At 44.4% G+C, this 27,213-nt stretch overlaps 1 protein-coding gene and 1 long non-coding RNA gene across 2 annotated transcripts in view; one reads left to right on the top strand and one right to left on the bottom strand.

The window, feature by feature from the left end:
- SMUG1 (single-strand-selective monofunctional uracil-DNA glycosylase 1) overlaps window positions 1-27,213 on the bottom strand; it is a 253,233-nt gene that overhangs the window by 37,766 nt on the left and 188,254 nt on the right. The window contains exon 3 of the mRNA XM_069653256.1: window positions 10,557-10,850. Coding sequence (XP_069509357.1) covers window positions 10,557-10,850 — 294 coding nt within the window. The remainder of the gene's footprint in view (window positions 1-10,556; window positions 10,851-27,213) is intronic.
- The window catches only part of LOC138582183 (uncharacterized), a 199,209-nt gene continuing 180,844 nt past the window's right edge, over window positions 8,849-27,213 (top strand). Inside the window, exon 1 of the long non-coding RNA XR_011304964.1 lies at window positions 8,849-9,092. This is a non-coding gene — a long non-coding RNA (uncharacterized lncRNA). The remainder of the gene's footprint in view (window positions 9,093-27,213) is intronic.

The following is a 27,213-nucleotide window of genomic DNA, read 5'->3' as shown; positions in this document are numbered from 1 at the left end:
CCAATCTAGTGGCAGGCACTTTAAGACCATTATTTCTGTCCTCTACCCCATGTCAGGTTGATTAATTTCACAGAGATTCTTGGATCCTTGCATTTGTGGGGAGAAGACTGCACTAACTGTCAAACGCAGAATTTATCTTATATCTATGCCAACGGTTAAGAAGATCTTCAGGACTCGTATGTCTCCAGAGCTAAACCACTCCCAAATTCTAACCTACGTGTAGCACTGTTAAAGCCCTGAATCCTGTCTGTTCTGTGTAGCCAACGTACTAGCCTTACGAAGAAGTGTGTGGAAACTTTCTGGAACAACATCTTGTCTAGTCGAAAGTGTATGAAGGCCGGAACCAGCCCAAGTCCACAGGTGAAATTTAGAAGCCCTCTTAAGAAGCTCCCCAAAGCCTTGGCTTGGAAACCAAGAGGGCCACCGTTTGCCCTAGAATAACTGTAGAATGGAGGTTTGTCATTTTGATTAACACCTTTTGCACACTCGCTGGGTATGTGCTGGTTTAATACACTAGTACTGTGTATCGTAAGGCTGGTAAAGGCATCATTTCTTCCCACTGTGTTAATGAAGCCGAAGAAGGCTTGTTAGTCAAAAGCATTGTTGACTGCTACATGCAAACCACTCGGAGAAGAAATTAGGAAAAACACCCTGTGCACACATTTGTAAGTCTGACAAATCCTCTCCATAAGCATGAGAGCACTGAACTGGAGCAGTTCTTGAAGCCCAGCCACAGACTTGTGTCTTCATCAGGCACCCCTGCCCAAAAACCTCTATGCGTTACGTTTGAACAGAGAAACGAACCGATTGGGACTTAGTTGATCTGATGACGTCACATGCTTCAGTGTCCTCCAGCACCAGTTCCAACCTGGAGTATTTTCACAGTCCTTAAGCAAAGAGAATGGATGCAGTCTCTGACCAAAGGTGCACAATGCCTTCAGACTTAGTCTGCAAATAGTGCCTGCCTGAAAGAACTTTGCCCTGTGAAAACCTTTCCTATGAAGCTGCAACTCTTCTACACGTTGGCTAGGTGCCCCCAGTGCAGGTCAGTTGCGGAATCCTTTTCATTAAGGATGTCCATAACATTGACATTTCTCTGTAAATGTTTCTACTAACAAACCCCCAAAGCACACTATCACTGTAATAATGTACCCTATTTTCCTACCGGATGGATAAACCTTAATTATTTTAAGGTGTCTATTGCTTAATTTGAATTTCAAGCAGGTTAGAGACATGTGTATTATTTGGTGAAATTGGTTTTGAATGGATACAGTATTCCTCATTTCCTAAGGCATTTTGGACCATGTATGATATCATAAGTTATTTAGAACGCGCCTAATACCCAGAGATTTTTAAGCGTGGACCCGGGGATCGAACCTGCGGTGCTCCCTGTCGTCTTGCTTTCACGGCGAGCATGTTACCCCCTGAGCTATCCTCCCGAGACCTATATTTCTTGCATACCCATCACCTCTAGTTCGGCCAGCAGGAGTTAAGATGAGGAAGTAGTGGACAATTCATGGTCATGTGGCTGAACGGCAGCCAGTGGTTTTGCACTGGAGGTTTTGGATGAAGCAAGGTAGGAAGAATATTATATTTTCATATATCATATTTACAATTCCGGGGCATCGTACAATGAAATTACACTACTAAGTACAAAAACATCATACACATTAATTACTAATTATTTATGTTTTTTTTAATTTTTTTTATTGTGTTCAGTTAAATAATTAACTTTTACAATCTTATATTTTTTATACAAAACATGAATCAGTTCATATTCATCATTGCATATAAAGAAAGTTCATTTTCATAATTATGTACAAGCATGAACACACACTTTAAAAATTCAGAATTGATAAAAGAGAAAAAAAGGAATTCAAATTAATACCAAATAGGACAGATTAGAATTGTGAGGACATAGCCTTCAAAAATTTACAACTGAGATTCACAATTAATAAACCCAGACAGAGCTGCACTTCATTATGAGATTATACATTCAAAGCATTCAAATAGTTTACAGTTGCAATCCTGATGCTCACCAATCGAGCAGAAAAAATCATTTTCCATCTTAATTCTTGATTTATATCTGCTAGGAAATGATATAATTTGGAAAAGTGTGTTTTCCTCAAAGTTACCAACTGGGAGCAATCCATTACCAGATGTTTGATGGTTTCCCCTGTCAGATGACAAAAAACGACAGATGTTGTCTAATTTCTTAATTATGCGTCTATCTGCCAGTACTTCCTTTGTTGGCCATAAATTAAATCTTAAACGCATGATTGCTGACTGGACATTCATAGATGGACTTCTTATTAAGTAAGGTGACATGGTTCTGTACTTTTTATCAATCATGCAATCACCATCAAAATGTTTATAATTCAGACATAGCTCTCTAGTTTGAATCCAGTTGATGGTAAAGATTTGAAGTTTGGCCTTCATTGGGTTTGTGACTAGAAGATCAATTGAAACATTAGCATTCATGAGTGTGTTGTAGATGCTACACAACCATTTCCTAGCAAAAGCATCATTAGAATGTAACAGGAAAGTGGATAATGTTTTCAGAAGTTGTAACATCATTACACATGAGACATTTCCTGAAAAGAGCACACATGCGCCAGTGATACTGAGCAGCTTTTGAGACTAAGCCTTGTTCATAGTGGATCCATACTACTGGAACCCCTTGGGGCAGATGTAGAATTTGCCTCCAGAATAGTGCTTCCAATTTGTCAAAGATGTAGTCATCTATTAACTCTAAAGCTTCCATTCCATAAAGAAGAACAGGGGTGCATTTTTGCGTGTAATAGGTCCACGCTGGTATGATGGAAAATTTACCATATTTTCTCATTATGATTTTGATTTGAGATATCGCTGTTTGCAATTTTTGTTGCAGTCGATCTAAATGACTTTGATTGCAGTAGCTTATGTCAATTGTGACGCCAAGGTATATGTATTGGCTTAATACGTCGATTTTGACAATCTGTATAGTCCAGTTCATTACATTACGGTTCGTCCTTTTTGGAGCATACATCACAATTTTGTTTTTTCCCATATTAATGCACAATTGGTTACTCTGAATGTATTGAGTGAGAAGAGTTAATAGAGTTTGTAAGCCCACCAGACTTTTGGAGCAGAGTACTAAATCATCCGCGTATAATAAGGCTACTATTGGCTTTCCATCTATTTTTGGAGCATCTGTGTTTTGATTGAAAAATGCTTCTTTAATATCATAAATAAAGAAGCTGAACAGCGCAGACGCTAAAATGCACCCCTGTTTCAATCCTTTTGCAGTATTAATTACTGGGGAGAGTAGGCCTTCTGCATTTAATCTAATTTGTATGGAAGTATTAGAATGAAGTGCAAAGATGATGCCCGTGAGTGTTTTTGGGCAATTTGCTAGCGCCAGTTTAGCCATGAGCAATGATCTAGAGACTGAGTCAAAGGCAGCGTTAAAATCAACAAACGCAAAATAAATTGGCCGCTTGCTGGCACGTGCTTGGCTCTTGATGGCGCTTATGCATGTTAAATTTACAGCAGTGCCCATGCCCGGTACAAACCCTGTTTGGTTTGGATCTCGCCTTTGATGTAATTTAGTCCATGTGTTGAAATCTTGCAGCACAAGTCTGGCGAAGATTTTGCCGGGTGCATCGAGTAGTGCTATAGGTCTGTAATTACTTGGTTTGGACTGATCTCCTTTTTTGTAGATGGGTACAACAATAGAAGTGCGCCAGGAATCAGGTATCTGCTTGTTGTGAATAATGTTTCTGAAAATTAGGTTGAATATGGCTGCCCAGGCCGTTGGATTTGCTTTGAACATGACGTTATTGAGCCCATCTGGACCTGCCGCTCTTGATCCACTTGAACGTTTTATCAGATCTTCTATGTCAGTTCGTGAGAAGTTTAGATCCCATGTGGTTGCTTCTGGAAAATGATAATTCGTAGCTAGATTGCTTGTGTCGCTGTAAAGTTCGGAGAAGTGATGTATCCATTGCCATTCCATCACTCCGTTAATCTGGCTGTAATTTTGTTTATCATACTGTGCATTATTTAATAATGACCAGATTTCTGCAGTGCTCTTCTTTTCGATGGTCTTCAGCATACATTCACTATCGATCTGAAACATTAAAGCCGCTCTACCACGAGTCCAATTTCTATATTTGGTTTTAGCAGTTCTCATGGCTTGCAATTGGAGTTCACATGGAAGTAGCTTAATTGCTCTTCTTTCTCTTCTTAATTCTGTTTTGCGATCTTTCACTTCTTGATTGAATTGATGTTTGTAAGAGAACACTTTTTGGTCGTTTTTCCTGAATACTGTACTGTATTTATTCATGAGGTTTGCATATGAAATGTTGGTCTGTTCTAGCTTATCTAGATCATTACCAAGCGTATATAGATTCTTGTCAGTCCATCTGATTCTTGTATTCGCGTTGTTGACTATCACACTTTGCATCTTGCTTCTTGGGGAGGTAGTAGGTTGTTTTGCGGAGCAAGGTCAAGTCAGCGCAAGCAAATGGTGATCACTGGTTGATTGTGCTATGATCTTAAACTCTGTTGCTATGCTGAATAGAATTTTGTCAATGTAGATGTAGTCAATAATGTTTCCAGAGTCTCCACGATGCCATGTATTTTTTGGTGGCACATCTCCTGGAAGTGAGCCATTGGTCGCTCTAAGGTCTCTGTCAGCCATGAATTGGATCCACCTGTTTACTTGCTTGGGATAGGTCTTATTCTTATTTGAAATGCAATTGAGGTTAATGTCACCAGCTATGATGGTCGCCGAAATGTCTTGAGAATTGAATATTAAGTCCAAGAGAGAGGGCAACGCTTCATAGAATGCATCATCTGTGATGCCAGCAGGGTTCCTGTACATGTTGATTAGAACAAAGGTCGACTGTTGCAAGTTAATTCTGACCAGCTGGAGGAAGGCATTTGGGGCGGCCCAAGGCACAATGGTTAATTCACTGGATTGTTTTACTGCTACTAATAGCCCCGAGGTTGGTCTTTTACTGCTGGTACTAGAGAAACTTCATGGCCATTCCAGAGGGGAACATTCCTCAACCAGGTTTCCTGTAGGGCTATGATGTCGTAATTAGCCAGAACATTATCTCTCTCATTCTGCAAATGGCTATGTCCACGGGTATTCCACGAAGCAAAAGAGATGATTTGAGAGTGGTTGGTTCATTGTTATGCTCTCTGGGCAACCACATTTTCGTTCACAGATTTCTGGTAGATTTGTGGCACATATTTTTGAGATTGATTTGCTTGTGATTGTCCTTGTTCTTTGGTATGTGGATCTTGGTCAATGATAAAACCTAATCTAAATATCTCCATCTTTGCTTTTCATAAAGCATTTAACACCACTCTCAAAGGTATCCATAATCGTATGATTGAGAGGTCATCATCATTCAGAAATTCTATCTGGTCAATGTCAGCTGTGGAAATGTCTTCTAATTCGGGTATCTCTCCGAATATGTTCAGGACACTAGTTCTGCACAGATCAAACATGGGATAAGGAGCAGCACGACATTTCATAATTAACAAATGTCTTTTTTCAATGACCGTGGTCGAGGTTTCATTGTTGTTCCCTTTAGAAGAATTCTTCCTTGATTTATTTTGAGGATGCTGGTCATGTAGGCTCATTGCCTGCGCATTGCCTTTCTTTATAAATTCTGAGTTGCGCCACTCTTCTTGGTCATATTGTTTCATCTGATGAGCGCTGTCATGCACAGCTCCCGTGGTATCATTCTGATGCCAACCTTCCGGACCTTTCCTGGGATCAATCTTCCAAAAGTATGCATCTAAGCACGATTTTATTGACATTTCAATTCGTGCCTGTTCTTGTTGCGGATCTCTTGGAGCTTGTGTCGAATAATGTTGTATCATTCCTTTAGTGTAGACGATGGTGGTATTTGCCTGTCTCTCACTGGGAAGGAAATTGTTGTGTTCTGGGCATTGTTTGTTCAAGGAAATCTGGTTTGTGTTACATTTAGATGCATTGAGCTCTTCTTCTTGATGTTGACTTTTCGCTTGGTGCATGGTACTTAAACTAGCACCGCTGTTGGAAAGTTGAGGAGTTTCTAAAGTTGCAGCTCGGCCTTTCTGCTGATTATTTATGTAGGCATCAAGCGCTTCACGTCGCGATCCTGCATGCTGGTCAAAACGGACTCCATGCGGCCTGCTATGTTGATTGTCCATGTAGCTTTCCCGAGTGGTTTCTTGAGAGGATTGGCTTTGTTGGTCACGACGGGAAGGGTTTAATTGAGCTTGGCACATGACCGGAGCGCTGCGGGTATGTGTGTCTTTGGGATCACACGGCAAAAGTTGCTCCTTAGCCTGACACCTAACATGAGGGTTAAGTTTCAAAGTCTCTGTGAGTATCTGATTTGGAAGATTATTGCCAGTTGCTTGCAAAGATTGTAAATAAGCTGCCACTTCCGTTCTCATATCTTGTCTGTGCTGATTGAGCAGCAAGCTATCAATAGAATCCACAATCTGTTTGTTGGTAACGGGTCCAGGTTCTTTTGAAGGTTGTGACTGATTAACATTCATTACTGGGAGGGGTGCACAGTTTTCTTCGTTCGATCATTGGTCACCTTCATTCAGGACTTCAAGTAAGTCATTTAGCAGAGGGTGTGTAAGTGTGTGATTATTTTGAGGTGTAGTTGTGGTACAATCACTCAGGTGGTCATTGCCATCCTTAGCTGGCACAGAGACTTGTGCTTGCATCACGTGTGACTTGTCCATACGTGTTGTTGTAGACGGTTGTGATTTTCTTCTCCCTAGTCTCGTCTTTCTTAAATTTATGGATAGCTTTTGTTTGATATGGTGGTAAGATTTCTTTTTGGAAAAGATGTCAAAATGCCCATCCGCAGTCTGTTTCCGATTAGAATCTGTTGTATTTTCTGGAGAATTTGGTTCAATGCTAATCCAACAATTATTATTTTTTGGATTGTCCTGTGCACATAGCCCTGGCATTGTGTCTTGTGGTGGTGCAGGTGTATTTACCTGTGCGATGAATGGTAAAACGGGCGGAATTTCTTCCACTGATTGCGTGCAGATTTCTGCAGTACCGACTAGAGAGTTGGTAAGTTGCGGCGCTGCATTATCTGCGACTTTCACCTGCTTAGATGACAATTCGGCCGCAATCCAATCTGGGATTCCTTGCATAAATTCGGTTTGTATTGCTAGTTCGGTCTCTAAGGTTTCATACAATTTGAAGAGACTGGTAATAGTTAAGTGCACCGCTGCAAGGGTGATTTTCAGCATGGTGGGAGGTGCAGGTGTCGTCCCATATTGCTCTTGTTGTGGAGCTGTGGGTCTTCGAGGAGTCGGATGCACAAAGGAAATAGCTGGTGATCCTGATGTGATCGAACAATGTGCACTCGGAGTGGATGCGGTACAAATTTGGGAATCATCGGAAAGGTCATAATCGCCAGCATGAAGTGAAATGTCTGGAATGACATAACTAGAGTCAGGGCTTTCATCAACTACGCCAGGCACAGGCATTTCCGCAGGTGGTATGCGAGAAGGAATGCATGTGGTCCCTGCATTTCCTAGAATTGTTTCATCTGAAATTACAGTAACTTTACTGTGATTTAGTACAGAAGTGTGCGGTGCAATGGCCTGTGCCGCCTGAACTCAATATTCTTTTACTGGAACTTGAGTTAGATTACGCAGTTGAACTCCTGGTGGTTGGTTAATATTGCACAAAGAAATATTTAGCATAGGAGCTGGCATAAAGGTGTCGGAGAACAATTTGCGAATATCGTGGGAGGGCGTGAGTGAGGGGCAGCGCGCCACGGGTGTTAATGTTATAGCTTTACGAGACACCCGTGTAGCGCTGCCTCCTTTGGGACCTGCCCCGCTGGCGCCACCCCTTCGTTGTAGTGGAAGTAGCTCTCCTGCCATGTCGAATTTTAGAGAGTATAAATGCTGTAACATGAATGTGTTAGGAACAGCAGCAAAACAACAGTTGTTAATGCAAATGAGTCCCAATGGGACTAACCACACTCACAAAGGTATATCAGGTGCTGACAGTTTCCTATCAGGCCAAAGGAGTGATTTCCAGCGTTTTCAACAAGAAATAAAAAAAATAAATAGGGTGAAGCTAACTAACTAACGGATGAGGGGGAAGAAAAAGGTTAAAAGGGAATGGGAGGGGACCAGAAATGCTCACAAGCGCAACGCCACAGAGCCTCCAAGCCGCGGCAAAGTGGCAAAGTGGTCCTTTCCGTTCCTTGCCACGGTGCGCACGTGCTGGTGCGCGCACGTCCTCCAATTTATGGCCAACGCTGTGAAATATAGGCAATTAGTACATTTCCTTAGGCCATATATATATGTAATAGTAGTGTGAGTCCTTTAAAGTCTTTCACCTCTTAAAAGGCAGCAAAAAACAGCAAAGCAGAAAACGCTGGAGGATGCAGGAAATACGTCTGTGGCAAGGTGGTCCTTTCCGGTCCTTGCCTCGGTTACTAATTATACAGAGACCTTTTTCAAAATGCAATAATCAAAACAGCCAAATAAATATTACAATTATAACATGCGACTACGAAGGTCGGCCTATTTCACTGTCAGTACGCAACATGCACTGTTCACAGTTTACTATACTTTAATATATTGCAGAAAAAAGACCCTTAAGCTCTTTTTGCAATCTCAGCAAAGTTAGACTGCGGCGTGAATAGACTTGAAACATTTTCCTGGGTGCTGCTAGAGAATGAGGAAAAGCGTGTTTTCAGAAACGGAGGGGGGGGGGGAATTCATGCCTCAATGCATTGTAAATAAGACAACCTAATTTAATTTAAGATAATAAAGGCTTTAGGTGGCATCCAACGTAAAAAGGTTTACAGAGGAAACATGATAAGAGGTCCTCCTACTCACTGTCAGCCTAACTGCTGCCTGTTTACTGGGAGACGTGTGCCTTCAGAACATTCTACAAGCCTCAGCGGCTGTCTGGTTGGGAGTGCCCATCAAAGACATTTGCCAGGCAGCAACATGGGCAGGGCCTCACACATTTACCAGACACTCCTGCCTACAACACCAGCACGTGGAAGACGTGCAGATGGGACAGGCAGTCCTTCAACGGCTGTTTCAGTAAGGTAAGCCCTGCAGCTTCCGGGGTATTTTCTTGTACTTTATGTATACTTCTTGCATAAGCACAGAAAAATGCAAAAGTTTTAAATCTTTGTTTGCCTGGTTTATCTCCTCCAAACATGTATACTGCTATAAAATCTATTCACAGCATTTGAATCCATGAAAGATCCAATGCTGGAGAAGGGAGTAGTTTCTTACCTGTAACTCCATTTCTCCAGCATTGGTATCTTTCATGGATTCACGTGTGCCCTCCAGCATTCCCCTCGAGGGGATTATCCTCCAACTGCAGTGGTTCCAATCTGAGGGGAAGCTGCTGGGGTGGAGATATACACTCAACGTCCTATTGGTGGGGACCAAAAGCACCCACAATGACGTTGATGGAACACTCAAGGTGTCAAGTTTTTCCATAGGAAAATTACTACTTCAAAGTAATCAGGGATTCCCAGCCTGACGACGGGGAATATTCAGAGCATGTGAATCCATGAAAGATCCAGTGCTGGAGAATGAGAAGTGAATCAAGTAGTGGATACAGTTGCTTGGGTGGATGCTGAAGAGACAGGATTAGTTTAAGGTTATAGGCTGCATTAGCCAAGTCGGGTGTAGCACAAAGGGCTTGCTCGTAGGTCACATAGCACACATAACCTCAATTATCTCTTGATGCTTAAACACTATTAAACTGGCTTGGAAGGCTGCAATGCCCTTTTTTCCTTGCTGGGATTTCAGATTCACAAAACTCTATAATGGGTCCTGACCCATCAATCTAGCTTACGTAAGGCAGGATAACAGGAGGTAGAGCTTTGCTTTGAAACGCCTTTGCGGTCCATCTATGTCACTGGTCATCAAAGACTTCAGACTCATCTAACCTACCAGAAACCCTGCATACTGCAACTCTGGGAACTCTACTGAGCCCCAGCTTTGCAATCAGCATCAGGGTGCATTGCTGGGCTTTGAAGGACAGACCCACACCTAGAGTAAAAACACATGTTCTTACATTACCCCAATCAGTGTCTTCAATAATCAATTATACGCATGAGAGCACTTTAGCTGCTGAATATTTCCATACAAAAAAACCTACTAAGCCTATGCATTTTATTGTCACTGACTAACATCTACCAAAATGTATCCACAAACAGTCCCTGAACGCTAATTGAGGGCATCACAGAAAAGCCTGCAAAGCAGGATATATAACTGCCAGCTCTCCTGCAAAGGAGGTCATTTGTTATGTTATTAGGCTTTATATGATGTACCACTGTCATTTGCATGGTGTCTAGGTGCTCTGGACGGTATGAAAGAGAGCAGGTGAGAGTGAGGGGGAAGGTGTGAGATACCTTTGTTCTTGTGTTGATAGATGAAGGCAGGATGAAAGAATTTAAACTAGATAAAGCCGCATACGGTAAAACTCTCTCTAAATATAGCTAATGGATGGTCCCTATCTAATGGCACTTGAACAAAAGGAGGATATATCTTACCCCAGTCTGGGCCATTCCGAATGGACCAGGATTCATGCCCAGGAAGAGCACCTCCTTTTGGTTCTGACAGTATTTCCTCACGTAGGCCTGATGGGGGTCCCAGGCATACTCCAAGGGGTTATAAATGTAATGGACGGGCTCCTGAAAGGAAAGTGCCTTGAGCCGCAGATTGAGTTCCAGCTCCACCTGCAGAAAGCGGGTGGCCACGCTGTCCCCTTCCATGAGGGACCTCAGGTTTGGGGGCAAGAACCCTGGTCGTTCAGTGATGGAAGCTACAGGACACTCTGCCAACTCCTGTAAGGGGCAAAAGAAGGAAAGGCTGTAAATACATAAACACCTAAGCAATAGTACCAGTGTTTTATTATAGCATATTAATGAAGGGAAAAGGCTGACAAACTCAACGTTCCCAACTCAATCGGTTCTCGCTCTAGAGCTGCAATGCTCCCCTCACTCCAGTGCACTGTCCACATTAACCACCTTCTCTTATCAGGAATCGTAATTCAGATAGGCCGCTCATCTGCCATTGGTTTGGCCTTGATGAGCTTCAGGTAGACTGGGTATGCCAGTTTACAAAGTTCTTGGTCTTCTGAGCACTGGAGTTATGGCACTGGGCAAGACAAAACAGCAGAATGGTAGTCATTTGGCAAATGTATGATTTGAAAAACTAGGCACCATAAGATTACATGCAGAATAGCATGACATACCAGCATAGTGATATACTATCGCTTACTGGTAGCTGTGAGCATGGTAATTGTACGCTTGCAATTAATTTGGTGTGTTACATTGGCTATGTCAGTTGACAAAGCACGTAGCAGGTCAGGCCGGATTCGATTGGATTGTGAACCCACATAAGCCTCAGTTGAGCTGTGGCTGAACCACTGGGCTGTCGCAAGAGAGGCCCGGCCAACTGGTTACAAATTGCAGGCCTTAAATAACACCTTGGTCTAGGTGAACCTGACTTTGTACGACAATGCCCAAGTCGACATAAGGCATAATTCACATTTGGCAACAATTGAGCTTTAGTAGCATAGGCATTATATAAACTCGCATTGCATGCAGGATAGCATAACATATTGGGGGTAGGAAGATCCATGTGCACAAGGGTAAAGTATCTATGCAGGTTTGGGTATTTGTCTTTTATACTATGCACATCACCACTATTGTGGTCATAATTCACAGTGCCTGGTCTGTGTGGAGACGAAATGTGACCCTGCCCATGATAGAAACTAGCCCATTGTCAACAGTGGGGAAAGGATTTTGGGCTAAGGAGAGTGGGAAAGGTGAGGAATTGGAAAACGCACAGGCTCAACTCACAACATGTAAGATATGTAAACATACAGGTGAGTGAAAATGATCGTTGGGAAATATGTGTTTTGACTAGATGAAAATGTAATCAAGAGGAAGGACGAGAGCTTCCTTTATTAACCTGCAGAACTTGTATGGATACCATTAGTAGTGTGGTGGTGAAATAACGCTAAGTCACGGTGTGGATGCACAATGGCCTTAAGATGTGCTTAAGAGTGTCTATGAGTTTTGATGAGTACTAACCAGATAGCCATATTGGATTCCATCCTGATAATAGCCAGTGGTGATTCTGGTAAAGCCAAACCTTGTGACTGAGGTGTCGGAGCTAAGAGTTGGCTGGCTGTAGAATGAGTGCCAAACTTATGTCAGGGGTGGTGCCTTGCCATTGGTAGATAACTGATATGTGCAAGGTTAGACTGAGCAATAAAAACAATTGAACAAGTCGAAACAATTCTTATGAAAGTAGCTGTTTCATTACGTGCATAGCTGCCAGATGGCTCCATCGTGTGTGGGGGTTGACACCCTTAGGCTATGCTGGCTTTGCATATTACATGCTGCGAGTTTCAGTTTCCTTTCATCCAACTGTAATGTATGAGCCTACAAAGCCATGTATGCAATGTAAAACTCGAACAGACATCGCATGTAGAACATGCCATGGGTAACACTTGTCAGTTACACAAACGTATTAGAGCAGGTCATGAGCACATAATGATATATGATGTAATATAGGCGCTAACATTTCCAGGTGCAAGCTACTTGCCAGCCATAAAGTAACTTGCCAACTCAGTTTAACACATGCGTCTGCGCTCGATCTCTTACATCGCCAATAGTGATGATCACTAGCCAATGGCTAATGGACATTGCACAGTTTTTGTCCGGATGTTATATCATTACCGACATTATGTCAGAGAAAGACAATTTGGAGTGAAGTAGTTACTGTAACGAACTTGGTTATAAGGTAATGTCCTACTCGTTGTCTATAAGCTTAGCTTTAAAATTTTTCAGGTGTCAGGTGCTCAACAGCATCAATGCCTGCATTAAATCTTGGCATTTCCACTGCTTGCTATGGAGTCCCACAGCTGTGTGGCAACCGTTTGCTTAATGACCACCCATGAACCCATTTAACAACAACATAAGCCAGCATGAAGACATTGGAGCTTACACTAATAAAGTACATTTAGCTTGTTCAGGATATTATCAAAAAATGGATATGAATCACCCAAAATCACTCTAAAATATTGTCAAATAAAAAGCACAGATTACAATCTTTAAATTGGTTTCCCATGCTGCATAGACCCAAACCAATCACGGGCTTGTAAATCAATCTCATACACTTGCGGTCACTGAGTGGCGGTCTGCAGTGCAGGTGTCGGGATGACCGCAATTACTTCAGCACACACCTGAAACACTAAAGACCAATTCTATGGCAAGACAGGAGGCTCATATTAGGCATTGCAATTTTTACTCTAAAACCACAGCAGTAAAGAAAAAACTTTTACAAACAAAAAGTTTGAAACAAAGAGTTCATGTCAATGTAAGGGGGAACTCCCCAATCCATCATGGACAGGTCATGCCCTGCAGGAGACCAATGGGGAGGGACCCTCTTGTATATAAGTCCTTTACTCCAATCCCAACTCCTCTTTCTTTGGTGCTGACACCACAGCGAAGTCACTCCTTGTGTTGTGTCTTGCATGTTAGTCAGTAGTACTAGGCCTTATTAGTACATTAAGGCTGTAAATTGCGTAATTGTATATGTATTTATATGTAATTAATATCCTTTGTTGTATAAGTGTTCTGCTTTAGCACTGTATCTGGGAGGCCGCGTGTGGCCGTTGCTTTAATTAATGTGTTTGCGTATAACGCTTGCGCTTGTTTGCCTCTAGCTATTAAGCGCGTTATATTGGCACTTCTAGTGAGCGTGTAGAGGGCTGGCCTTCCCTGTGATGGTTCTGCATTCCTCTCTTAAATTTCCCATCCTCACATTCCTTCTGTCACTTGCTACTGGCCTACTAAATCTGCTCTAATGACCTATGTAAACAGTTTTGTTGTTGTTGAGGTAAGCATTCACACGGACCTCGGTGTTTGTTTATTTTAAACGCCTGCAAGTTCCAGGTGCTGCAGAGGGCTTGCCTGCCCTGTGGTCCGTTAGGCGCGGATATGACGGAAGCCGCTAAAGCTTCAGAACCAGCACACACAAGTCCATATGTTTATTATTTATGAAACGCCTGGAAATACCAGGTGCTGTAGTGGGCTTGCCTGCCCTTTATGGTGCACGCCGGTCTGAAAGAAGCTTCTGCTTCAGACCTGGCGTGCACGAGCCCTGTGTGTTTTCAAGCAAATAGTTTTGTTATGTAGCAAAGCTCCTGCTTCACTACAAAAGCAGAGTAGATCAATGATTGAACGGCATGGTTACCAGGCAGTAAGACCTGGGTTAGTTTCCCCTCATATTTCGTACATATTTATTTATATATGTTTTAAAAAGGAAATTATATTTTAATTTCATATTTTAATATGAATTTTGTTATATGTGGTTTAGGGTTACTTGGCTGCAGTGGCTCATTGGTAATGCACCTGTCTCTGAAGAAAGACCACGCAGAGGAACAGCGGTTTGAATACCGCTATGAAATAAATTAAGATACCAGCCCGCCCGCTCAAGAGCCTAATGCACTGCCAGTCTGCAGCTTGTTTGAGTGCTGCATATGGTGTTGGTGATTATCTTCACTGTAGGTGTGCCATAACCTGCTCGGTGGCAGGCTTTTCCTGTGTTCTACTACGAGGTTGCCCCTCGTGTACTGCTGGTTGCTACACCCTGCTAGGGTGAGCAGTTTGAGATACACTTGCTCAGTGTATTCCTCGGTTAAAGTCGGCAACTTTGTTTGAGTGCTGCATATGGCGTTGGTGATTACCTTCACTGTAGGTGTGCCATATCCTGCTTGGTGGCAGCCTTTTCCTGTGTTCTACTAGGGGGTTGCCCCTCATGTACTGCTGGTTGCCACACCCTGTTAGGGTGAGCAGTTTGAGGTACACTTGCTCAGTGCACTCTTTTGCTAAATAATATTTTAAGCTGTGCGTGAAGCACATTAACGTTCCTGTTGGCAGTAGCCTGAATGGCTCAGTAAGCATCAGCATTTTATAAGGGGTCTGAGTTCGGTGCCATGTTGGGACGTAACGTCACTTTCTAGGGGTTTTAGTTTGTATTTTATATTTATTGTTATGCTTATTTATTTAATATTTCAAAGAAAAGAGTGTTTGGAGGGTTGTTAACAGACCTATAGGGGGGCCTACCTTCCTCTCTAGCCATCATTTGTCTAGCGGTGTATAGAGATTCTCCTCTGCTCGAGGAGTACAAGCACAGTTGTTTACCCTCAAGGTGTTTCTCGTTGCAGTTTATAGATGGCTGTTTATTTTCATTCTTTTCCCTTGACAGTTTTTTCTCCTTGACCCTTCCCCTGATCTCTGGAGAAGCTGGTCAGCCTTTCAGGCACGCGCAGGTCCTGACCTCAATTTGGAAGGGACGGTGGTCCCAGTATTCCTTCACAGTTTTTTCAATTACTGAGCACAATAATTATCCCAAGCACCTTTCCCTCCCCCATCCTGCCTTCCCCAACAACCCATTTAGTGGAGGATTGCCTACTAAAGTTACACCTCTAGGAGGATCTCCGGATGGTTTTCTGTTTTTCCCTTTAGTGGAAGTTCTCTTTCATGACCAGTGTGGCGCTTGCGCTGGACAATTTGTTTCCCATCTGTTCCCTTTCCACTTCACCAGTTTCCTGGTATTTAATTTAGCAGAGCCGCTGCAGGCTCACCTCAGGTCCTAAGAGGTCCGGATGATGCTTGTTTTTATTTCTGGTTAAGTTCTCTGTTTTTCCAGTGTCCAGTGGAGTTAATGGGGCCCCTCTCTTACAGTCATGGGGGTTGGTGTTATGTGCAAGAGTATATATTGAAGAGAGGTAAGGTCTCTCTTCAGGGGTTTTTCCTTAGATAAGTAGAGGAAGTTTATCTTTTCCCTAGGAAGGGAGAATCTCCCTCAGTGGCATGGAGGGGTCTGGGAGGGGTGTTCTCTTCCATTCATGTTATTACGGCCTCTCTGTCACTGGGTGTTTCAGCAACTCAGCATTAGCCATCCCCGCAAGTGTCTGTCAGTACAATTGCTCAAGGAGACACTTCATTAGTGACTGGGTTCACTTAGCCGTCTGCATAGCAGGTAGACCTTTTTTGGTTCCCTCTGGAGATTGTTCTGCAATAAAGTGCTGGGGGTATCTAGATAGTTCAGATTTACTAAGACGAAGGTTAGTCCTCCTCCTTATAGCAGCGTCATATCAACTGTTTAGTGATCAGTTTTCTTTGCAGTCTAGATTCTTTCTCAAGGCTTGGTGTTTAGTGGATCCTCTTTTGGTTGCTTTATGTTCCCCTAGGGGTTTTATCAACCATGGGGAGGAGGGGATCGGTCCATGCACCTAGCGCTTCCAGAAGGGAGTTCAGGCATCACTATGATGGGAGTGATTGGATATAGATAAGTTCCTCTTTGCCAAATTTGTCTCTTACGGGTCAGGTTTATGTAAGCATCTCCCTATGGTCATGATAGCAGAGTTCCTTTTTTTCAGGGGTTCAGGGGGTCTGAGGGTCTCCGTCTTTATGGCTTGATGAATTTAGCTCTTCCAGGGTTTTTTCAAGGATTTAGGAAAGATCTCTGTCATCAGTGTCCCCTGGTTGGGCTCTTCTTAGTAAGGATGTTATTTAACACCTACCTGCTAGGTTTCAGGTGTGGCCCCTCTCTTCCATCCCGCTTCTGCCTCCTGGAGACGTAATCTTTTTCTGGGTTTAGAAAGGTTTACTGGTACAAAATGGTGTACTTAAGGACAGACTTGGGGTACACTATTCTGGGTGCACACGGCCCTCAAGTCTTTTGCTTTTTAGCTGTCCTATAACATGTTAATAAGGTGTCCCTTTGACTCCCACTTGGGCCTTCTACCAAAGGTTTGCCGTTCCAATTCTGTTTCTCCAGAGTAGTGATGCGATGTGTTTTGTTTCTATTATGATTCCTTTCATCAACACTTGGGCTGGAACCAACAATCCTTTCACCCCTTGGGGGGCGGGGGATTAGTAAAATTCTTAATCTACAGGAGAACTAAGTGTTTAACTTCTTTAGTTTACTGTTTAGGTACCATAGGTTGGTATGACTTTAAGTGTTTTAAATGTTTGATGTTGAAGACTAAGGAGCTTATTATTCCTATGTTTTCTCCTGCCTATTGCTATAGAAGACTTTTGTCTGGGGTTCCTCCCAGCCCCCTCTTTTTAGCCAGTCGGTTTTGGTGGCCGGTGAGAAACGCTGCAGTTGGCACATCTTCCTAGTTCTTTGCCGTTCAGACTGCTATGCCTTAGGACAGTTATGGGGGCAGCTTTGCCTGGGGGAATACATTTGCAATCATTTGATTTGTCAAAACAGAAACATTTAAAACACTTCTTCTCCTATTAGTATATAATATATACTATATATATTATAATAGAATCTAAACCCCCTTCTCACGCTAGTGAGGGGGATTAGTCATTGGGAAGACAAGTTTGTAGTCTGAGGTTCTGGAAAGTCCTGGTGTTGGAAAAGGGTCCTCACACTTCTATTCTCGAAAAAATTGGTGAGAAAGATCAGACATGCCAAATAAGTAATGCACAAAGACAAAAGCCAAGAGTGTTCTAAAGAGTAAAAACATGCCTTCCAACTAGAAACACGTCACTACAAAAGCCTTTGCTAAATTATTGTAACACTCGCTGTGTATCTCCCATTACTTTGCAAAGCAAAGACCTAATTCCATGTATACCAAAAGCGACTGTAAGAAAGACATCAGCACGGAATATTTTTAATCGGAGCAGAATCAATTTCACATAAAAATACTGTTGCGTGCTAGCTATTAAATCTCAGCCCATTCATGAAACAGTATTGTACGGCGAGGGAACTGCGCACTATCCCACATTTTTGTTATAGGGACTGCTATACACATGCGCAATGTCGTCAAATCTGCAGTGACCCTTTCTACAAGGAAACCCAATAGCTTCCCCAGCTCATAATCAGATTCCTCAGTCCGCTTACATCCCATATCCCACTAACCCTCTCAATGGTCACCTCCTAGCTGACAATCACTGACCGGCCGTTCCCATACACACCCCTGCCAGAACACAGACCCAACGTTCTGCAGATACATGGCACTGCCATACATGGCACTGCCCCATCTCTATATCCATAGGGCAGAAAGGATCCTTGGCAACAAATGGAGCGCGTAACAAAGGCACAATGCTTCTGGTACCACACCCCCACCTAAATCCAAACACTCAGAAAAGGACTAGCACACGGAAAGCTGCTAATCCTTTTCCCACAAATGCAGGGCCCAGCACTAAGAAAGCACCCAAATATAATGATGATTTGTTATTTATATAGCGCTTACGCCTAAGCGCTGTACATAGGACATATTTACATACATTAATCATCCAAACCGAAGTTGTTACTCATTTATCGATCTCAAAAAAGCTGCAATGGATCAGGCCCGGTTAAGCATAGAGGCACTATACATAGCTGTGACTATCGGCCAGGAGACACGAACAACACTGTAAAATGAGGTCAACGTATAATATATTTTACAGCAAATGATTCCTAGTAGGAGCTAGAATTTGATAGTTGGCTAGGCAGGCCTAGGTTTCCCACATCAGAGGCTTGATACACATGTTGCTCTTATTATGATATGGTCATTCTTTTATCACCCAGTTCAGGCAACTGTGATCCACTTTCACGGCATAAAACAAATCTTGAGATAGGATCTTGCTTCATAGGGGAGTAAGTACAGAGACAACAAAACAGGGTCAATAAGTTCATTATAGTGGAGGCCTGAGATAAGGGGCCTGAACTGGTTTTAGGGGTGCAGGTTTCATTTGGCGAAGAAAATGAAGTAGTGCATTGCCAAACTCAAATAAAGACAGCATTTGATACTGTACCACATATGTTTTTCAATATGCCAATATTGCCCCTCTGATACTGCTTTATTGAAGTTTAAAATATGTTGCTCTATCTTTCGTTATAAAACATAATCCATAATATGGTCGTTTTCAATAGTGCAAGTAAAAAAGCCTAATTGTATCAGAGTAATAGGCCATTTCAGTTAATAAGCTCCCAGACGCCACTGCTCCAGAGTTGGGGGGTCTGTCTGATACATTCTGGGACTGTTAATGAAACTCATGCAGTTGAAACTTAGGAATGTTCAGACTCCAATTTTATTTCACATCCAACCAAGTGCTCCCTGCTACCAGTAATGCAACAATTAACGTTTTATATTATTCCCAAGTTCACCCTCTTTTTTTTAACAGAACCCAGGTAAGATTCCTTCAAACCAAACCATTAATAATCTGCCAATGAAAATTTAACCGAAGAATTAACCAATGACTAGGGCTTTGACCCCTCTTTACAGAGCTCTCCTGACCCAAAACATGAGAGGTTTTGGTACCCACAAGTTAGCAGTACTGCTACGTGGTCAGACTCCATGGGTGACATTACTCGCTCAAAGTCTCTCATTCCTTAAATGTTGCCTTCCACAATATATTTGATATGGAAGCTAGGTTTCACTAGACAGCATTATTATATGCCAAGATGCATTTTATATCCCCGGTAACACATCTAATAGTACTTAATTCATCACACACACATTCACACGTTTGCACTCTAGTGGATCCTAGTCAATATCTTCCCTCATAATTTATGTATGGTTATCTGAACCACTTGACGGGTATATCACTTAAACATTGTAGTTGTTCCCTTTCATTTTGCTAACCAATACGGGAGTCATAATTTCTGTTTCTCAATCCCTTCCCTCCTAAACCTAAACTACTGCCATCAGAGTACCAGTTAGATACCTTGCCAGGCAAACTGTTTAAACCAGTGGTATATGGACCTTAGCTATTCAGATGTTTTAGACTACAACTCCCCAAGCAAGCATAGTAAATGTTCAGTGATAATAAGTCATACTCCCAAAGATCTGGGAGCCACAGGTTACAGATCCCTAGTTTAAACAAATGGACTGGCTAGCAAAGTAAGGAACAGAAGATCACCATTTCGTAGGTGGTAAGGACTGGAGATCTTTGGAACTATAACCCAGGCCCCTTTTACTCCAAATTTAGCGCAACAAAATGGCATCCATATCAATGCTTTACTTGCCAGGCGACACTCGGTCCCCCTATTCTTAATCCCTTGCATGATTATCATGGCCTTCGATATGCGGCATCAGAGGTGGGATCTTAGAGAACTGTCATATCCACCATAGGAATGATACACAATGGAGATTCAATATCTTGTGACTTCAAATAGAGGATTTAAATACGTACTCTCTATGTGTATTAATCTGAATGAAAAGTGAATTGGGAAAATCCAAAAACGCCTCCCCTCTTAAACCCAAGCGTTTAAATCTTTAATTACCACCAGTAAATGTTATTGTGGAAAGTGCTCCTAATAAACCTCACTGCTACTGCACCATGTCACCATTATTCCTAATGCGACTGGCTGCACAAGTACACGTAAACGTCACAAATCTTATGTAACATAACATTAGTGCACTCAAGGAACCATTAATATCAGAGCCGGAGCCTTCTACCAGAGTTGGTGCCTTCTCAGAATTAGTGCCCAAGAGTAGAGGACCTTCATATTTATTCTTACAGCGACCATGCCAATAATATGCAGGGCATTATAAAGTGGAGGATCTGTGCAATTGAACATCAGCAAATGGCAGTGCCACAATTTGCAGCCACCGGAATGACTAGAAATCGAAAATATGCCCATCACAATATGTGTTGCAGACTATGATTAGAACCCTGACTATATCACATTGAATAACTATGTGTGCTAGGTCCTCTCCCAGAGCTTTGTGTTTGGCTCAAGGGCGAGTGCTGTGGCAGACCTTGTTCCCTGGATCTAAGATCCACTCTGAATGGTGCCAGACAGATAGGCATTGTGGATGCTGAAAGCGACCCCTTCCTTCCAGGTGTAGCTGCTCTCGGCTGATCCCTAATGCTTTCCAAGCTTGGGAATGGGGACTGTGCTGGGGATACTGAGCCATGATAGTACGATTGGTGGGGAGGGGGAGTTGGTGAAACTGGGAGCTATGCTTTTGAGAGAAATCTTTTCATGTGCATGAGACACGGGCGGCAATCGTTTTGTGAGGCAAGGGAAATAATAATCTCCATTGGTGTGAATATGGAAGGAAGACAGCCCAAAGCATGTGGGACATAGAGGCATGGGCTAACTGAGCAACAGCTCAAGTGGGGAACCAGTCCCCACAAAGCTGCAGGCACCTGCCAATGGGTTGCTACCATGTCTCAAAGAGTGCTAAAGATTCAGGCTCAGGACAATGCATCGAGCAGGTGGCCTGTGGACTGAAGCCCAAACATGAGTGTGTCCTTTGGGTTTCCTGCTAACTCACCCATACAGAAAAGGGTGTTTGTGGGCACACAATTCTGGCACGAAGAAGTTCACTCTGAGACACTACATGCATGGCACATGTTCAATATAGAGGCAAGGTTAGTGCAGTCACAGAACTCAGCGTGGGAAAGCACTGCTTCTCCCACTCTTCTTCCATCACCCAACACTAAGTTGGCTCCTTTTCTTTGTTACTTCTTCCTTAGCTTCCTCTTATACCCCGTCCACCCTCCCTACCCTCAGGATCTCCGTGTACATCTACTCCAACAGCTTTAAAGCTGCTCCCGGATGGTTCTAAGTGTTATACAAGCAACCAACATAACATGATCTATTTCATCTCGAATTCCTTTTCAGCAGCCTTGGCCCACCTGTGCAGAGGCTGTCAGCCAATGGCTTAATGCTTAGCTTCACGGGGCGTGCAAGGGGAAACTGACAGCTAAGCTATTGACTTATGGCAATGAGAACCCTTATCCATCCCATTATTCTTACTTTCTGGCATGCATAGAGATAAATGCGCTTTTCAGCACTTCATCTAGACTCTAAGATGATCTATTGCAGCCGCAGAAGACATTTTGTAACCGTACACCCTATACTATTATAGCACTACTTAGAACGACCAGCATAGGATCTTCCTGCCCTCTCTTCTCAACAGTACAAGTCACTGCTCATATTTATGTCACGTTACTAAGGAGACAGTAAAGCTTCTGTCTAGTACAACACAATGAGGTTTGATGCTCTGCCTGCAACCTTTCACAATCTAAATTGTTTTTATGACAATGCCAAAGTAACAACATTTCCTTTCCAAATCTCCTCACCCACTCAGTTTTCTAGGAACACCGTCGGCCTTTCCAATGAGATACCTAAACACTGCAAATCAAGAAGCAGAGATGTCAGAGCCAAAATTCCCACAAGATCCGAAACATTTGCCTACAATGAAGAATGCATATTGGGGCCAGCTTCTGCCAAATTGTATGCTAGGAGGGCAGCTTACATTAGGCAACAGCGTAGGGCACCACCAACAGTGAGGCCCCAGGTGCAGAAAATGTGGCTACCTTGCCTGGGTGGATGTTAACGCAGGCGGCAAAAATCTTTGCTCTGGCCAGTACACAATCTCTGCTCCACACTTGATGGCTGCCAGCAAGGGGGGGCGTGGCTTGAGCTCATGCCGTGAGGACGCTTTCAACCGCGGCTCCTGCCCAGATCCTGGAAAGATCCTGCGTTCTTTAAATAAAAGGCAAGACCGAGCGACTTGACCCGCACTGGAGGCTCCGACAAGCGTTTCCCAGCCTCCGGACTGCACAAATCCTAAAATCGGAGTGCGGGCGGGAGAAGAGACTACAGCAAACTTGAGACCCCCTGGGCTTCAAGATGGCTGACACTGCCTCAGCAGTGAGGGGGTGGAGCGGCTGGAAGTTCTACTCTGAGTGAGCCCGCCCGACACACCGAGAAGGCGTGGCAGAGGACATTGAGGGACACAGAGACCGACCCGCCAGGACTCTGGCAGGCGGGTGCGAGCTCGAGGGACCTGGTACACACGGGAAGACCCCAGAGGGGATAAGAGGTACGTGGCGCGCCCGCACGTCTGAGGCCCACCGAGAGAGCCACACTACGTGCAGAGGGGCTGGGTCCCGGTGACTCCTGGACATAATTTGTCGTGGTCACCCATGCAACAACGAACGACCCAGGGCGATTATTTGCTGAAGGTACTGGATGGGTCAAACATTGAAACATTGAAACAAAGCACTCGGGGCTGCGTACCGAGGCACACCGCATGCTATACTACAAAGATCCTGGGGCCTACAATCTCTATAAACCGCGAGCAGCTCGTCCCTAGACGCAACACGTGAATCACCAGGCGCAATACTACCCTCGCAAGACCACTACATCCCTCTCCACTCTCGACCATTACTGGGACCATGCCATCCACGAAACAAAAACAAAACAACAAACGATCATGGACTCCTTCAATGCCAAACAGAAAGGGCAACCACAGGCCACCCCAGAAACACAAGCACAACCCGCAGAGAGCCCCGCTAGCAGTGACAATCAGGTGCTCGAAGCAATTGCAGCCCTACGTACCTTCATCAACACCAGAATTGGGGAGATCAAGTCGGACATGCAACTGATGAGACAAGATATGAGAAACAATTAGAGCACGGGCAATTCTCAGTCGCACTGCGCCCAAGAGTACAATATAGGCATGTGTTGCAAGTAATTGAATAGAGATGTGGTTATAAGTCTGATGGATTTATTTGCAAAGTGGCCTGACACGTGTTTCGAGTCTAAAACAACTCTTCATCCGAGGCTGTAAATGGGAGATGGGACCTAAGATAAATTGAATGAAGGACAGTGCCAGAAAACTCTCTCACGGCTACGCAATTGCGGTAATTTCAGCACAGCAGGAAAAGCCAAAGTGATGTGAAAGGAAGCAGCTGCTTCCTTTCACATCACGCTGTGCTGAAATTAACGCAATTGCGAAGCCGTGAGAGAGTTTTCCGACACGTGTCAGGCTACTTTGCAAATAATACCATCAAACTTATAACCACATCTCTCTTCAATTACTTGCAACACATGCCTATATTGCACTCTTGGGCGCAGTGCGACTGAGAATTGCCCGTGTTCTAATTGTTTCCACAACAGTGGGTTGTACTTGGCAGTATTCCCACACCTCTCAGCCACCTGCAGCCTATGTGCACTCTTTATGTTTATTCATACAAGCGCTGTGGTTTTGTGACTTTTTCTGCCAAACCTGTGTTTTTCTTAAGATAGGAGAAACCTCACGCAAAGAGTCACCACGGCCAAAACGACCCTGAAGGAGACAGCAGGAACCACCAGCGACCTGGAGAGGCGACTGACGGAGCTCGAAAGGAAGAATGCAGCGCTGGAAGTCCGAGCAGAAGATGCCAAAGGGCGAGCCCGGCGTAATAACATACGGGTTCTGGGGGTCCCGCAGGGAATGGAAGGGCCCAACCTAACGGACTTCATTTAAAACATGATACTCCAGGCGATTGGAGTGGAGAAATTGTCGCAGGGGTTCACGGTGGAATTGCCCACAGATCATTACGAAAAAGGCCGCCTCCGGGTTCGCATCCGCAACCCATGATAGCTAGGATACTGAACTTCCACCATAGTGAAATCATTCTGAGGTTCTCCTGAGAGGGAGGAGTGATCCACCGGTATAACGCCAAAATAGCCATATATCCGGACTACACCCCAGCGGTGCAGAGAGCCCGGAACCCCTTTGTGCCAGTTAAACTGAAACTCAGGAAACTGAACCTCAAATATATGCTCATGTACCAGTCCCGCCTCAAGGTCCTTTACAAAGGGCGCGCCATCTTTCTTGAAACGCCTGTCGCGGCCAACATGTGGCTGGAGCACAACAACCTGGACGATGGCCGTGAAGCTGTTACATGAGGAACGTTGATTCAGAAAGCCACTGGGGTGGGGGGGGGGGGGTGAACGCATCAAGTGAAGCCTGCTCGGGCGCAAAAGAACATTGAGATGACCGCCACAGTATTTTATGAGGCAGGGCAAGCGGGGAGCTCCGACTGGGCGAAGGTGCACACTCCACGAACCGCTCAGTGTCGGCTGGTTGCTGACACACCACAGCCCTCATGCCTTGGCCCTGGAGGGCCAGTCAGTTGCAGGGGCGCTCGAGCACCACGGACACAAGGTGGCTGCTGAGCGCAGTTACCCAGTTCTAGTTCTGGTTTGGTTATTAATTTGTTTGGTTTCTTATTACGCAAGCGATGAGATCTCAGCGCAAAATGAGGCATGTAACATGAGGGGCGAGAGTACTACTGCAGGTTGTGGGGTGGCGGGTGAACTTGGCTGGGGCAAGCGATTGGCATGTCTGCTGGGGCGAGATCAGTGGCTGGATGGTTCTGGATCCAGCCGGTGGGGTTGTACATGCCGAAATGGCAAATGACATTAGAATCCTAACATGGAATGTTCGAGGCCTGGGCACCTACATGCGCAGGAATAGAATTAAATCCTTCTTTAACAGGAAGAAGGTGTCCATAGACTTGCTCCAAGAAACCCATCTGACCCAACAAACCCTGGGGGTGCTGAGCGACCACTGGGATGGGCAGTGTTATGGAGCTCCCTACTGCAAATACGCCCAGGGGGTACTTGTCTGGATCAGCCCTTTGGTTCCGTTTAAGGTGTCAAGCTGGGAGGCGGACCGGGAGGGTCGCTATCTGCTAGTGAGGGGACGGATCGAGCAGACCGAAATTTGCATAATAAACTCAGACTTCCCCAACCATGGAATCCCAAAGCACCTAGACACACTGGGAGCCAAACTAGCTGGCTGCCAGGACAGCCTCTGCATCTGGGGCGGTGACTTTAATTGCGTAAGGGACTGGGAACTGGGCAGATCTAGATCACCAGTAACCAGAAACGATGCAGCAACCGTGGCACTCAACGCGCTGATATAATCCCTAGTCCTGGTCGAAGTGTGGTGAGAACTCCACCCAACGGACAAAGAGTACTCGTACTTCTCTGCCCCGCCCACGCCTTGCACACCAGGATAGATTACATATTCGTGCCCAAAAATTATCAGCCACAAATGGCCTCTGCTCAATACTTGGGCAGGTCAATATCGGACCACTCCCCGCTGCAGGTGCTGTGGACAGTGAGGGGCCTCAGACCACCTATACCACTGTGGCGTATGACCCCGGATGCCCTGACAGACCAAGCCTTCGCGGAGGAGTTAAGGGACAAGCTAGAAGGGTACTTGGAAACAAACATGGGCAGCGTAGAACACTGGGGCACGGTGTGGGAAGCAATGAAGGTGGTTGTCTGGGGGGGGAGGCTATTGCAGGAGCCGGCGGCATACGGAAAACACTAAGGGCGGAACTAAAAAAAACTGAAGAGGAAATAAAACACAGGGAAACCAACACTACAGGAACACGGGGGGGAGGAGGAATAACTAGCATTGCTGCGAGGGAATTGTTCGGTGGCATGGGGCAGGCTCTCCAAATTCGATTTCACAGTTAAGACAGCCAAATCACACGCTGAAGGCGACAAACCGGTTTCATGATGCCTACCCCCAGGCATCTGGATCGAGTCCATCAGCCCCGGGAGCAGGCATCCAGATACTCATTAAAACCCCAACTGTTTGGATTCAGTCCTGGCGTCTTAGGCGCCAGGCTCCTCATAGAAATCAGTCCTGGCGCCATAGGCCATAGGCGCCAGGCTAATAGACTTTACTTACCTTATGCAGACCATGCTGCAAATGAGTCCAAGCCAACGTGAGGCCTGGATGGGACTATTTTATTACAGGGACTATGTTTTACTCGGGTGTGGTTCTGGGGAACTTCTTACCTGGGACTACTTTGCAGGCTATTTAAACCACGCCCGAACAGCAGCTCATGCTTCATTTTATTCTGCATCCAGCAGCGTACGCTCACCGTGTCTCCAAGTCAGCATCCAGTCTTCTGCCACGCCCGCCTCGAATCCAGAGCTCCTAGACAAAAGGAAAAGAAAGAAGAAGAGGTTAGATCACGGACATTATTTGATTCCTTACCTGATTCCGGACCCAGCACATCTCCGAGTGGCAGAGCAAGTAGACAATTTGGCTGCATTCAGACAGCCAAATACAGGCTGCAGCTCACTCTTGACATTAAAATAATTTGCCTAGCTGTTCAAACTTGAATATGGTTTGATTGCTTGCAGATCACTACCTCTAGCAAACATGAGATCATGCCGACACAAGCCTCTTCACCTGAATCTAGCATTCATCTCATCCATATTGTAATCGCCAACGCTTGTAGTAGTGTTGAATACCACAAAAGGCGTCAGACTCAGCTGGATCATCTAGAAGACCCCCCTATGGGTCAATCCAGAGGATAGTTTAGAACCAGGGCCTGCAGCCCAAGGCTCTTATAATGCATTTGACCACTC

Source organism: Ambystoma mexicanum, chromosome 3q, assembly GCF_040938575.1.
Source record: "Ambystoma mexicanum isolate Mex_15411 chromosome 3q, UKY_AmexF1_1, whole genome shotgun sequence".
In the NCBI taxonomy this organism is placed as follows: Eukaryota; Metazoa; Chordata; class Amphibia; order Caudata; family Ambystomatidae; genus Ambystoma; species Ambystoma mexicanum.
This window is presented reverse-complemented; position numbering and strand designations above follow the sequence as displayed.